This window comes from Phaethon lepturus, unplaced genomic scaffold (genome assembly GCF_000687285.1).
Source record: "Phaethon lepturus isolate BGI_N335 unplaced genomic scaffold, ASM68728v1 scaffold6832, whole genome shotgun sequence".
Taxonomy (NCBI): Eukaryota; Metazoa; Chordata; class Aves; order Phaethontiformes; family Phaethontidae; genus Phaethon; species Phaethon lepturus.
In genome coordinates, this window is record NW_010521154.1 from 36,571 (window position 1) to 48,367 (window position 11,797).

Here is an 11,797-nt window from a genome sequence, read left to right on the forward strand (position 1 = left end):
GAACACTTGCATAAAATGTTTGTCACTCAGTTGCAGAGCTTGCCAGTCCTGGTAAATCCCTCTCTTCATAGTAGAAAACAACCCCACCTCTTTCTTTGATAACGACGAAAGTAAAACTTTGTGGTTTCTTTTCCCTTTTTGTAGCAACAAAGAAGAGAACGGGAAGCTCGAAGGCAACAAGAGCGTGAGCAAAGGCGGAGAGAACAGGAAGAAAAGAGACGTCTGGAAGAAATGGAGAGGAGGCGTAAGGAAGAGGAAGAGAGAAGAAGAGCAGAGGAGGAAAAGAGGAGGGTAGAAAGGGAGCAGGTGAGTCCATGATACAGATATATGTGCAATATGTTTCTTTCTTCTAAATTCTAATTTAATTTTTTCAAAATTAGTAAGCCTAAAGCAGCTTAGAGGCAACCTAACGCTGACCCTTTCATCTTTCTTGTCTCTAACAACAAACGCACTAACATAGATCGTAGGGCTTTATGGAAAATTTTGGCAGCCTCAATATTCCCTCAGAAAAAGAGGTTTTGTTGCAGTACTCATTCTAAATTCAGCATGTGCTCCTGGGCTTGACTAAAAACCATCAGAATTGGCGAAATCATCACTGGGGCTGAAGGTCGTTTCTAGGCTCATCTTGCTGGATCTGTGGTTCTTGCAGGACATGCCCCTGTTCAGAAGGCGTCCCAGGGAAGCACCACTCTGTTGCGTGTCAGCTTCTGGTACCCAGAATTGGTCAGGAGCTCATTATAAACTTTGAATATTCTGAATTTGAGCTGGAACCTTTGAGCTGCAGAGGATTTTCCTTCTTAAAACTTAAATATGCAATCTCACTCTCTTTGTCTATTTAAAATCAGCTCTAACAATGTATGCCAGTTCAGGCAGCAAGTATATCTTAAAGTTGTGTCAGTGTGCCCTTAATACATTGAAAGTACAGGTGAGAAACCTTTTAAATTGTGAAATTCAGCTGCTATATTTATGCATGAAATCTGCATGTTTTAAAATCCTTTAAAAACTTTAATCAGGGTGATAATCAGGGTGATTACTGTGCATGTACTGTGAAATACTGATCCCAAATAAAGGGCCAAAACTGCTGTCCTAGAGGGTGATTGTAAATTTCCCGTTGCCCTCAGGAATACTGGTTTTGGTCTGATATACCTTAATTTTTTCGTGTAAAGTCACTGTATTTGAGATCATTGATGATCATGTTACAGGGGAATGTTATTGTGTTTGTATATATGCCAAAGATTTTTGAGTCAAAAGAAGAGAAGACAAACCGAAGGGAATAAATAAATGGAAAATCTCTAATTACCACACAGCAATTTGGTTTTGGGCAGACACCGGGTATTCCCCCAGCTGCTTTTTAAACTGTTGAAATGCTAATTACGTATAGTGCCAATAATGACAAACGGTTAATTGATGTGGCCAAGCTGAACCACTCTGGATTTTTTTTTTTTGGTTTTGAAGAAAAGACATGCCCCCCCTTAGAATTTTTGTTAACTTAAACTATGGCTCAGCCAATGTGTGTAACAACAGAATAGTGTATCTCATTAGTCTGTCACAAGACTTTCTATAGCTCCCATTACTGTATCACTGAACCATTAATTTCTTTATGCATACACTGTAAATGTGTGCGTGTGCTTGTGTGTGTGCGCATGCACATGTTACATACTTCCATTAATTGCATGATAGGATGTTACCAGCTTGGGTTTGGTTCTTCAGAGTTTGAGTTCTTCTAAGGGGTCAGGCGGAGCAGCGGGTAAACCTCTCAGCCTGTTGAGGCTGCAGATGAAGAGATGGCTAGATCACAAGAGCAAGCGAGTTTGGTCTAATACCTGTTTCCTGGTGGATGTTTGTTTGTATCATAACCATCGCATAATTCAGCAAGGCTGGCAGCGTCTGCTCAGGAGAAGCTTCTGGTTGAGGGCGGCAGGGGAGGTAGCAGGGCAGGGCCCCACTGCACTTGGCAGTGCCCCTCTGGGGGAGCTTGCTCCAGGTCTGCCTAGACTAAGCCTGGCTCTAGCTGTTGCTAACAGTTCATCGCACCAGTGCAACAAACTAATGTTTAATACAACTTGCATGTGACTTTGTGTTGGCTGTGTTGAGTCAGATTTGCTGTGTTTTAACTTTCCAAAACCTTCAAGTGCATTTTGCTGCTTCTTGAAACCACTTCCAAAATACATAAATGAGCTCTGGCCCATGCCGGCAGCATTTGCAGGAGTCCAAATTTCAGAATGGAAGGGGCCAAAATCCAATGCTCAGGAGGCAGGGCTTCCTAAATTGTTCTGCAGGCACTAATCCATCCTGAAGTGTGTTTCTCGTTAAAGCTGAACTGGGGAAGTAGCGTGTGGTGTTCCACCCAGGGGGTTCTGATGCATTCCTTTTGAATAAATTTATTGCTGGGTAATTTCTATGTGACAGGAGTATATCAGGCGACAGCTAGAAGAGGAGCAGCGGCACTTGGAAATTCTACAGCAGCAGCTGCTCCAGGAGCAGGCCATGTTACTGGTAAAGCACTGTATCTGTTTTGTTCAGTAGCTATAGGATCCATTTATCTGGCCAGTCCTAGGCTTCCCTTAGTCGGGCACAGCTGCACTGACAGTATGGCAACAAAGGAGCTTGATTAAAAGGCCATTTATGCTAGTGTCGTGGGCTGACAGGCACATATGAGAAGTGCTGTATGGTCACACTGCTTTCTGGGCAGTGAGAGGAGGCTTTATGTTAAAGTGGAACAGTTCTGGTGTGGTGGTCAAGTTTCTGAACAGACCTTGGCATTCAGTGAAGAACTAGAGTGCTTACGTTGCAGATCAAAAGCACACATGATATGTAAATCCACCCCAGGATACAATGGCCTAGTGTTGGTCTAAATCATTGTTTTATGAACTTTACACTGGATTTAATATAAATAACTCTTTTTTTTTTTTTTCCCTTTAATAAAAATCAGTTTTGACATAACTCTCCAATCGTGTCAAGCTTAGCAATACACTCTCAACTTTCCCAACACAAGACACATGCCATATTGATCTAACTTAGCTCTTGGCTACACTTTAACAATGAAATAAACAATTAAAAAAAAAAGGCAACAACAACCAGAAAAGTGCATTTTTAATGGGATGGATAGGGACACGTCCACCGTACAGTCAATGTCATGTCTTGAATTACTCACGTGTTCTCTCAAAGGAATACAGATGGCGAGAGATGGAGGAACACCGACAGGCAGAGCGACTCCAGCGCCAGTTGCAGCAGGAGCAAGCCTACCTCCTGTCGCTGCAGCATGATCACAGGCGGCAGCAGCAGCAGCAACAGCAGCAGCAGCAGCAGCAGCAGCAGCAAGAAAGAAATAAACAAAGCTATCACACCCCTGAGCCAAAATCCCACTATGAGCCTGCTGAAAGGGCACGTGAGGTAAGTCCTCCTTTGGGCAGAAATCTACTACGTGCTCCTCTGCCCCTGCCTGTTGGCATCATGATGACTGTGGTTCTGCTGTTGTACAGTCGGAGGCCAAAGCGTCACTCATAAGTGGCAGGGTATTTTAAAATTTGGCTGCTGCTTTCCAAACTCGAGGGGTACTTCTGAGTACTTCTGCTGCAATCGTTGGAGTTCAGAGTTTTGAGGTATAAAGGGTGGAAAGAAATTCTGGAAGCCTGCAGACTGAGGGGACCTGGTTTTGGAAGCATTGTGTCAGGAAGTTAATCTCATCTGCACTTCATCAGACATGTTTTCACAGGAGGCATTGGTGCAGTCAGCAGTCTGTGTCTCTGGCAAGTACAGGTGATTGCAAATTGGGAGGCAACTGGAAAACACGAACCTATGAGGGATGCTTGCATGTAGCACCTGTTCACACATTTGCTGCCTTAGTCCATGCTCTTGGAAATTTCCTTTTTGTGACCACAAACCTGAATTTCATTAGTTTCATTTTTTAACTGTTAAATATTCTTTTCTGGGATCATGTCCTGCTATTAGAAAATTCTGTGGTGCTCTCTTCTTGGACTTCAGGCTGTCACAAGTCAATCTGAAATCATCAGAGTGCTGTTTGTTTCAGTGAGTGGTCCCCTGTCTTCTCTGGTCCACGGGTAACATTGCTAAGCAAGTAATTGCCTCTTTGCTACATACTTGGCTCTCTTTCAGCAGTCTTATTCTTATGTTTCCCTTGAACACTATACTGCCCACAAACCACTAGACTGGGCAATACTGGTCAAAGCTCTTAACTGCATTCATCACCAGCATGTGGGAACTAGGTAAATACATTTTGGAACAAGAACAAAAAAAATCCCTGGGGCTGTTGAACATGATAAAATAGCTTTCAGTCCACCTTTGTCCAGTAGTGCTTCATTGCCTTTTGAAGTACTGCTGTTTGGACTTGGTGAGCACAAATTCATTTTCTTGTAGATGCTGTTTCCAAGTTCTTCATAAACCATGTTTGTGCTATCTCATCCATTCCTCTTGGTGATTGAAGTATCTGGTATGTCTCTCTCTCTCCTGGAAGAAGTTCAGACTTGTCCAGTATGTGGTGGTGCAGGCATGGAACCAGCTCTCCTGTCCTTTCTCCTGGCCTGCCTCAGTGAAAGCACAGTGCCAGTCCAGCACTCCTGTCCAGCCTGAAGGCTAGCTTTGGAGGGATGCAGAACCATCTCTGTTTCTTGTCTCTCATTTTCCTTTTGGAGTTGAAAAGGAGAGAAACTGCTGAAGATTCAGTGTTACGTCCTTTAGCAGGGCCACTGATTCAGCTATTTTTCTGTCACGGTCTTTTTCTTTTGTAATTCTTCTAGCTAGAAGGAGTAAAGTGAAGGCACAGGAAAATTGTCTTAGTTGTCAGATCTTCCCAGAGATTGCTGTGTATGTGTGGTAGAAGTATAGCCATGGTATCTCGGTGCCTGGCAGTGGGAGCAACACCAGTTAATCTTAAAAGCAGGCATTAACTCTGATGTAATTCTTGACATTGGAATTGGAGTGAGTGTTCTGTGCCTCGTACTTTCAGGTATACTGCTTCCAGAGAGAGTCTCCATCTACAGAGATGGTGACTGTCAGGATGATAACCCAAAGGGGGCTAACCTTCCTGTTCTGGCAAAGTCTGATAGGGATTAGGGTTTTTTTTTTTTTTTGCCCATTCCAGTGGCAATTGTGATATAAGGAAAAGGACTTCTTAGATTGACTCTGGGAAACAGGGGAGATTAGAGCTTAATACCGTTTTCTGATCCAGACAGTCAGATGACTGGAACAGGGCCTGTTTCTGTCCAGGGATACACTGCTTGTCTCCTTCCCACCTCTTGCGTGATTTTAAGGACTTGTGGCTCATGCAGTTTGTGGGCTTTGTGGAGGAAACCTCCTATCATCTACAGCTAGAGACATAAAAGCCTTTCCCTTCAGACAGAAGGACTTGGGGCTTTTCCTTGTTCTATTCATAACAAGGAGTCTGGCCTGTTTTTTAAGCTTTAAAGGATGGCTCCGTGATGTTGAACACAGTGGTGAAAATGATTGTATAGTGAAGATACTTGCCTCCATTATTGTTGCATTTCCTCATACATGGTGTATTTTGTGTAGACCTGGCAGAAGCTTGTCTGCTTGTTTCCATAGACAAACTGTTACTGTCCTCAGATTTTGGAAAGCAGAGGCAGGTTGGGTTTGTAAAGCATCCCAGCTAAGGAGTCTTGGAAACTTGCCTCTGTCTTCTGACATGGGTATATGAACAGCCAGTCCCTCCAGACCGTCACTGCTAGGGAACAATTAGGAAACCACCCCAATACTGGTTTTGTGCTCCAGGCACAAGGGTTAAAGCAAATCTTATGAGCAGCATCTCAACAAATGAAATCAGCCCAAGCTGCTAGTTTGATCTTTCTTTGACACTTTGATAAAGTGCTGGGAGTTCAGCGTTCCTCAGCAGCAGCTCCCCTGGCAGAAACGCACACGCTGCCCTAATTCCAGCAACAGACCATCTTAGGAAACGGGAGGATATTTCCTTTCTGCCTGGAGCCTCCCTCCATCTCTTGCCATTCGTACTGCTTGCTTTGTATGCAAGCCTTGGAAGAGGCGACATTTCTGCATGGGGACCTTGCTTGATTTCTTTTGAAGACTGAGCACTTTCTGATGTAGTCTTGCCTGCGAAAAGCTGTCTAGGTTAGCGTATGATCTACGTACCCCTGAGAACCAGAAACAAGCTGCTGGGGCCATTCTCTGCAGTCTGTGAGGTCCTTTTGGGACTGATAAGAGAGAGGATGACCAGTCCTACAGTTTCATACCTAAAACTGAGCAGCCTCCAGTATTACCAGGTAGAGGAGCCTATCCTACCGCTTCTTGCAGTGCCAAAGAGACAAGCACAGGAGAGCAGATAATTAAATAACATTGGTGGAGTAAGGTGGGTAACTACAGTGAGGGACAGCAATGGGAAATGTACTTTTATATTGTAAAGTTGTTTCTGGTTTCATATATCCTTTTTGTAGTCTGTGAGGTAAATACTGAGGAAAATACTGTACATAGTCTAGGCAGAAAGAAGCCTTATAATGGTCTTTCATCATATCACTTCACATCTTGCTGCCTGCTGTAACCTCTTTCCTAGTATGGATTTTTCATATTGGCTTACTTGCCACTTCGGTGCAGTTCACTCTGTTTTACATTGCTGGTGGAAGCGGTAGGGAAAAAATCCTGCCAAGCCCCAAATATATTTGGTTTCTTTATGGTAAAGGGAAGGTGGTAGTCACCTTCATATTTCTACTGTAATCAGTTTTATTGACTCCAGGCTTAACCTCCATTTATTTTGGCTTAGGTGGAGGAGAGATTTAGAAAAACTAATCAGGGTTCCCCTGAAGCACAGTCTAAGCAGATGGGAAAAGTGTTGGAGCCACCAGTGCCTTCAAGGTCAGAGTCCTTTTCCAATGGAAACTCAGAACCTGCTCAGCCTGCGCTGCAGAGGCCGATGGAGCCCCAGGTAAGTGCCCAGGAAAATCTCGGTGTGCCTGGAGGAAATGCAGAAGTCCCAACATGTTTCATTCAGATTTGCGGATCTTGGCACATAGAAAGTCTTATGTAAAGGGTAGCACTGTTACACAAAGCAGTTTATTCAGTAGATTTGCTCGTCATCTATTTTTGCTTATTTTATTGATAAATTGGTGGATTTGTGGTTTTAGTGTGGGTTTTTTTAATATTAGAATTAGATTAGAGCCATTGCATTTTGTTATTATTTGTGCAACAGAGGAATCATGAGCTAAACACTGGTGACAGTGGCAGTACACTTTTACAATTTAGAATTTGATCTGTGCAAGATACTTACTAGCAAAGAGGATGCTCAGGAAAGAAGTGAGCTGGCCCAGGTTTTTAAATTCTTGCAGAAAAAGCTAACTAAACAAGTGGGTTTTAATAGTATGAGCACTGCTTCAAAGAGATTTATAAAACATGGCTAAGAAAAGCGAGTTTGTTGTCAGTAGGCTTATGGTTGCTAAATAGAGCTCTATACCACCCCGGAAAATCAAAAAGAGGTTGAAACCATTGAGCTGCATGGCTGTCATCATTCTTTTGTTTTCTAACGAAGAGCCTTCAGATCTTGTTATCTGTATCTCATTGGAATTACAGCATGAATTTAGAAAGTAACCTTTGTCTAAAACTTAGACATGGCCCATAAATTCTGAGTGATTTAGAAATGCTAAATTAAACAGTATAGCTCTGCATTCTGTTCTTCTGTTTCCATGCAGAATTTTCTTCTCCCAAATTCTGTTGATGACAGTGCAAACTAAAACTGTCCCTGATTGTGACTAGATATTGCAACTCTTTTGGGCAACGGGAGAATTTGAGCAGACGGGAGAGTGGGAGAAGTCAGGACAGAACTTCATCTCTTACTCATTAATTCCTGGCTTTTATTCAAACCTCTATGACTATTTCAAAATATTGGACTTGTATCTTCATGCTCTCTGTGCCAGTTACTTTTAAAGTCTGGGTCTTCCACTTATATTAAGCATAATCAGGCTCTTCAACAGCTGTGTGTATTAAAATTGAGGAAATAAAATCATAAAAACAAATACAAACAGCCTACTAAAACTGGGGTTGAAAGCAAAGTCTTGCTTAATTATTAGGTGTGAAAACAGTATGTTCCTCAGTTATGACCTTTCCTCCGCCTCAGTTTCAGAAATGAACTCAGAAATGCAGGTTTATGCACAAGGAGGGAGTAAGCTGAAGGGTCGATACAGATTTCAATGGAAATCCCAACAGAGTTCTAGCTCTAGAGTCACTCTTGTGCCTTCTTAGTATGTGTAATTCAATATGTGTGCATGTATGTGCGTGCTTAGTTTGTGTATAAATATGTACATATGTACAGTATATGGTACAAGTATAATATGCATTGTACATATCTATACTGTATACAATATATATTATGGGTTTTTTTCATATATATTGCAATGACTGTAAAGGAATAAAGGCTTTTGTGTTATGGTCTTTCTCCAAAAGTTTGGAACTGTATTTAGTTCCTCAATTTATTAGGTAATGTAAATGTCTGTCAGTTTGCACATTTTACAGCATTTTTTAATTTTACACATTTCTTCAATTGGATATCCACTTCAAATTTCCCAACCCACCAGTGCTGCCATGAGACCTGACCAAAGCCCACTGAAGACTGGGGAACAACAGGCAACTTCTGTCTTGAGTGGCCTTTGGACTCAGGCTCATGGGGCAGATATTAGGTCACCTTTTCTTCTGGGCACCAGTGTATGTGTATGCGGAGAGCGTATCTCACAAAAAATGCATATGTGCTGTATTTTCAGTCTGTTACGTTCTTTGGGCGCTTTTGCCTTGCTTTTAAGTGCATTGATTCCACCCCACGCTTACCTAATGCCATAACCAATTTGTCTCTGCCCACCCCACCTGCCTTTATTCTGTGTTAATTGGAAAGCCAGTTATACTGAGCGCATTGAATGTTTTATGTTTTGTTTTCTTGTAAGGTACAGTGGTCCCATCTGGCATCTCTCAAGAACAATGTTTCCCCTGTCTCGCGATCCCATTCCTTCAGTGACCCTTCTCCCAAATTTGCTCATCACCATCTTCGTTCCCAGGACCCATATCCACCTTCACGCAGTGAAGTGCTAAATCAGAGTTCTGACTCTAAGTCGGAGGTACCCGACCCCACCCAAAAGGCTTGGGCTAGATCAGACAGTGACGAGGTGCCTCCAAGGGTAAGGAGTAGAAAGACAGATGTGTGCTATTTTTTATATTATTAATAATATTATTTTTTTAAGGATGTGATGCACTGGGAAGACCGTGCCCTTGTGCCAACATTGGTAACAGTATTTTGGAAGGCAGATCATAATGTAGGTGTTCAGTCAATGGGTTAATGTTAATCAACTTTAAGTACAATATTGAAGCCTCATAAAAAATGGGCAATTATTTATAGAATGCAGCCATTTCAGAGAGACAATTTATTATGCAAAGTTAACAAACCATTACCATACTCAGGAAAGAATTTAAAATATCCCTGAGGTTATTGCTCAGAGTTAATTTTCCTCTTCATCTGTTACAAACCCAAACTATGAATCATACACATCTTTAAAATTGAGATGGCACTGAACAAAAAGGAAACATTCAATATATTTCCTCCTCCTCTCTCCCTCCCACCCTCCCTCCCATCCACTGGGATTTGCTTCTTCTGAGTATATTCTTGCTCCCCCACCAGTCTTTGCCTTCTGCTGATCCATTCCCAGGCATTTGTTTGGTTCCCCTGAGCTTATTCTCCTAATTCTCATGCTGTTTCAGCAAATTGCTTTGTGCCTCCCCTGCTTCAGTCAAAATGCCATATTCTTTTTAAATGTCTCAGTAGTTGGAGGGTAGTGGGGCGTGTATGTGTTTGTGTGGTAACTATTAAACACTACTTAAGACTAAGCTTTGAGTTCACTTCAAAATCTGAACAGCATCCCAACTAAGGCTCTTGGTTTTGTGGGTGTTTGTTGCTTTTGGTCATTGATGCTACCTTGGACTTAGAATAGGTGTTGTTAAAATCTTAAGAATACATTCTGTATCAGGAGAGGTTTAATCTTTCTTTTCTCTCTCTCATCTTCATGGGTTTAACACAACCTTTTTTCTCCCAAGGTACCTGTGAGAACAACATCCCGATCACCAGTCCTGTCCCGCCGTGATTCTCCACTGCAGGGCAGTGGGCAGCAAAATAACCAAGCAGGTCAACGAAACTCCACGAGGTTTGTAAGCCTGTATGTCCTTGCCTTTTCTGCATTGGAAGGAAAAGGTTCATGGAAAGCCAGGCATTTTCAGAGAGCTTTTGGCATTGTCTGTTGGATGTGAAAGGAGGATGAATTTGGATCTCTTTTCAGTGATGATTAATATTAATTTCCCTTGGTGTATCATATGTGCCAACAAACAATGGCAAAATTTCTTCTCTCTCCTTTGAGTTGCCTGCCTGTAACTTTTGCAATAATTTCAAAATATCCTTAAGATTACTGAGGAAATGTGGCCATCCATGAACATCTTGCCTTTTGGTGCAACGGGTCATCTTGGGCGTATTTGTGGGGATTTCTGGCAGCAGAAGTGTTTGTAACATCTGAAGCAAATTGATCTCAGAAACTTTCTAGCCTCTCAGCCAGACCAGACTTTAAGAGGGGGGAAGCATCCATGACCCGTGACACACAGCATCAGAGGTCAGAAAGGAGGAGAGGAAAGGGCTGCTGCTGGAGCTCAGCAGAGCACCATGGACGGGCCACCCTGGAATTCGCTCACGGGACAGGGGTAAGGGAGGTGAGAGGGACAGGCAGTGCTGGCTTTTTGGCTTGTGCTTGGGTGGCCAGGGCACTTCTGAGCCAGTTTCAAACCTGCTGCATGCAGGCTGAGAGAATGTCCACTTTAGCTTAAATACATAAGAATGGCAGGTAGCCAGTCCCAAATAAAAAGAATACCTTAAACCCACCTAACTTTTTTTTTTTTAACCATCCTAAATAAGCTAATAGGTATTTCAAAGTGAGCCACTGCTTGCATTGTGAAGCATCACTGATGCCCTCAGCTCAGTGTTAAGTGCTCTTTCAGATGAGTTATTAGCAAAACACTGAGGAAGAGTGGTGTTTGACTTTAGAAATAGGAATCTGAAACTGAAGTGACAAAGACTTTCCTCCTTCCCCTGATACAGCAATATAGAGCCTCGTCTGCTATGGGAAAGGGTGGAGAAGCTCGTACCAAGACCAGGCAGTGGCAGTTCTTCAGGTTCAAGCAACTCTGGCTCACAGCCTGGCTCCCACCCCGGCTCTCAGAGCGGCTCTGGAGAGCGGTTTCGGATGAGGTGTAAGTCCTTCCCCCACCCTTTGTATCGTCGTGTTTCTAAATTTAATGAGTTGTGCAATACTCCGTAATGAAGGATGATAACCCTCACTGGGAAAGACCTTTGAGCATGCAAGTGGGTGCAGAAGTTGTCGTGAAAATGTTTCAGTGTTCTCTGATTCATGTTCAGTCACTGCTGCATTTTCCCATGCGCGAACAGCCCAGTCTCCATGCTCTCACAGCTCCCTTCCTCCTACGTGCAAGGGCACCTTTTGATGCTTGTTGCCTGTCACCTCAGTGGTTGCTGGAGGGGTGCAGACTGCTACGGACAGGTCTCAGTTGGGGTACATTGGATGTTGGTGCAGGTTTTCCAGCTTGTGGCCACACTCAAGTTACACTCCTTGATTTACAACTGTGTGAGTTTGCTTTGTCTTCAGTCACAGGTCAGCTGCACCTATATAGATCACAGTTTATGATGGTTTTTTGTATAGTTCTTCAGGGACAATGTAATAGTGAACCCAGCAAAACTTATGTCTTGCTGTCAGGCGCCACCTGATAGCCTTCTCACCGC

At 42.9% G+C, this 11,797-nt stretch overlaps 1 protein-coding gene across 1 annotated transcript in view; it reads left to right on the plus strand.

Annotated features, from left to right (window-relative positions):
• MAP4K4 (mitogen-activated protein kinase kinase kinase kinase 4) overlaps window positions 1-11,797 on the plus strand; it is a 58,281-nt gene that overhangs the window by 21,084 nt on the left and 25,400 nt on the right. Inside the window, exons 10-16 of the mRNA XM_010281419.1 lie at window positions 145-306; window positions 2,410-2,496; window positions 3,169-3,393; window positions 6,749-6,910; window positions 8,913-9,143; window positions 10,054-10,160; window positions 11,099-11,250. Coding sequence (XP_010279721.1) covers window positions 145-306; window positions 2,410-2,496; window positions 3,169-3,393; window positions 6,749-6,910; window positions 8,913-9,143; window positions 10,054-10,160; window positions 11,099-11,250 — 1,126 coding nt within the window. The remainder of the gene's footprint in view (window positions 1-144; window positions 307-2,409; window positions 2,497-3,168; window positions 3,394-6,748; window positions 6,911-8,912; window positions 9,144-10,053; window positions 10,161-11,098; window positions 11,251-11,797) is intronic.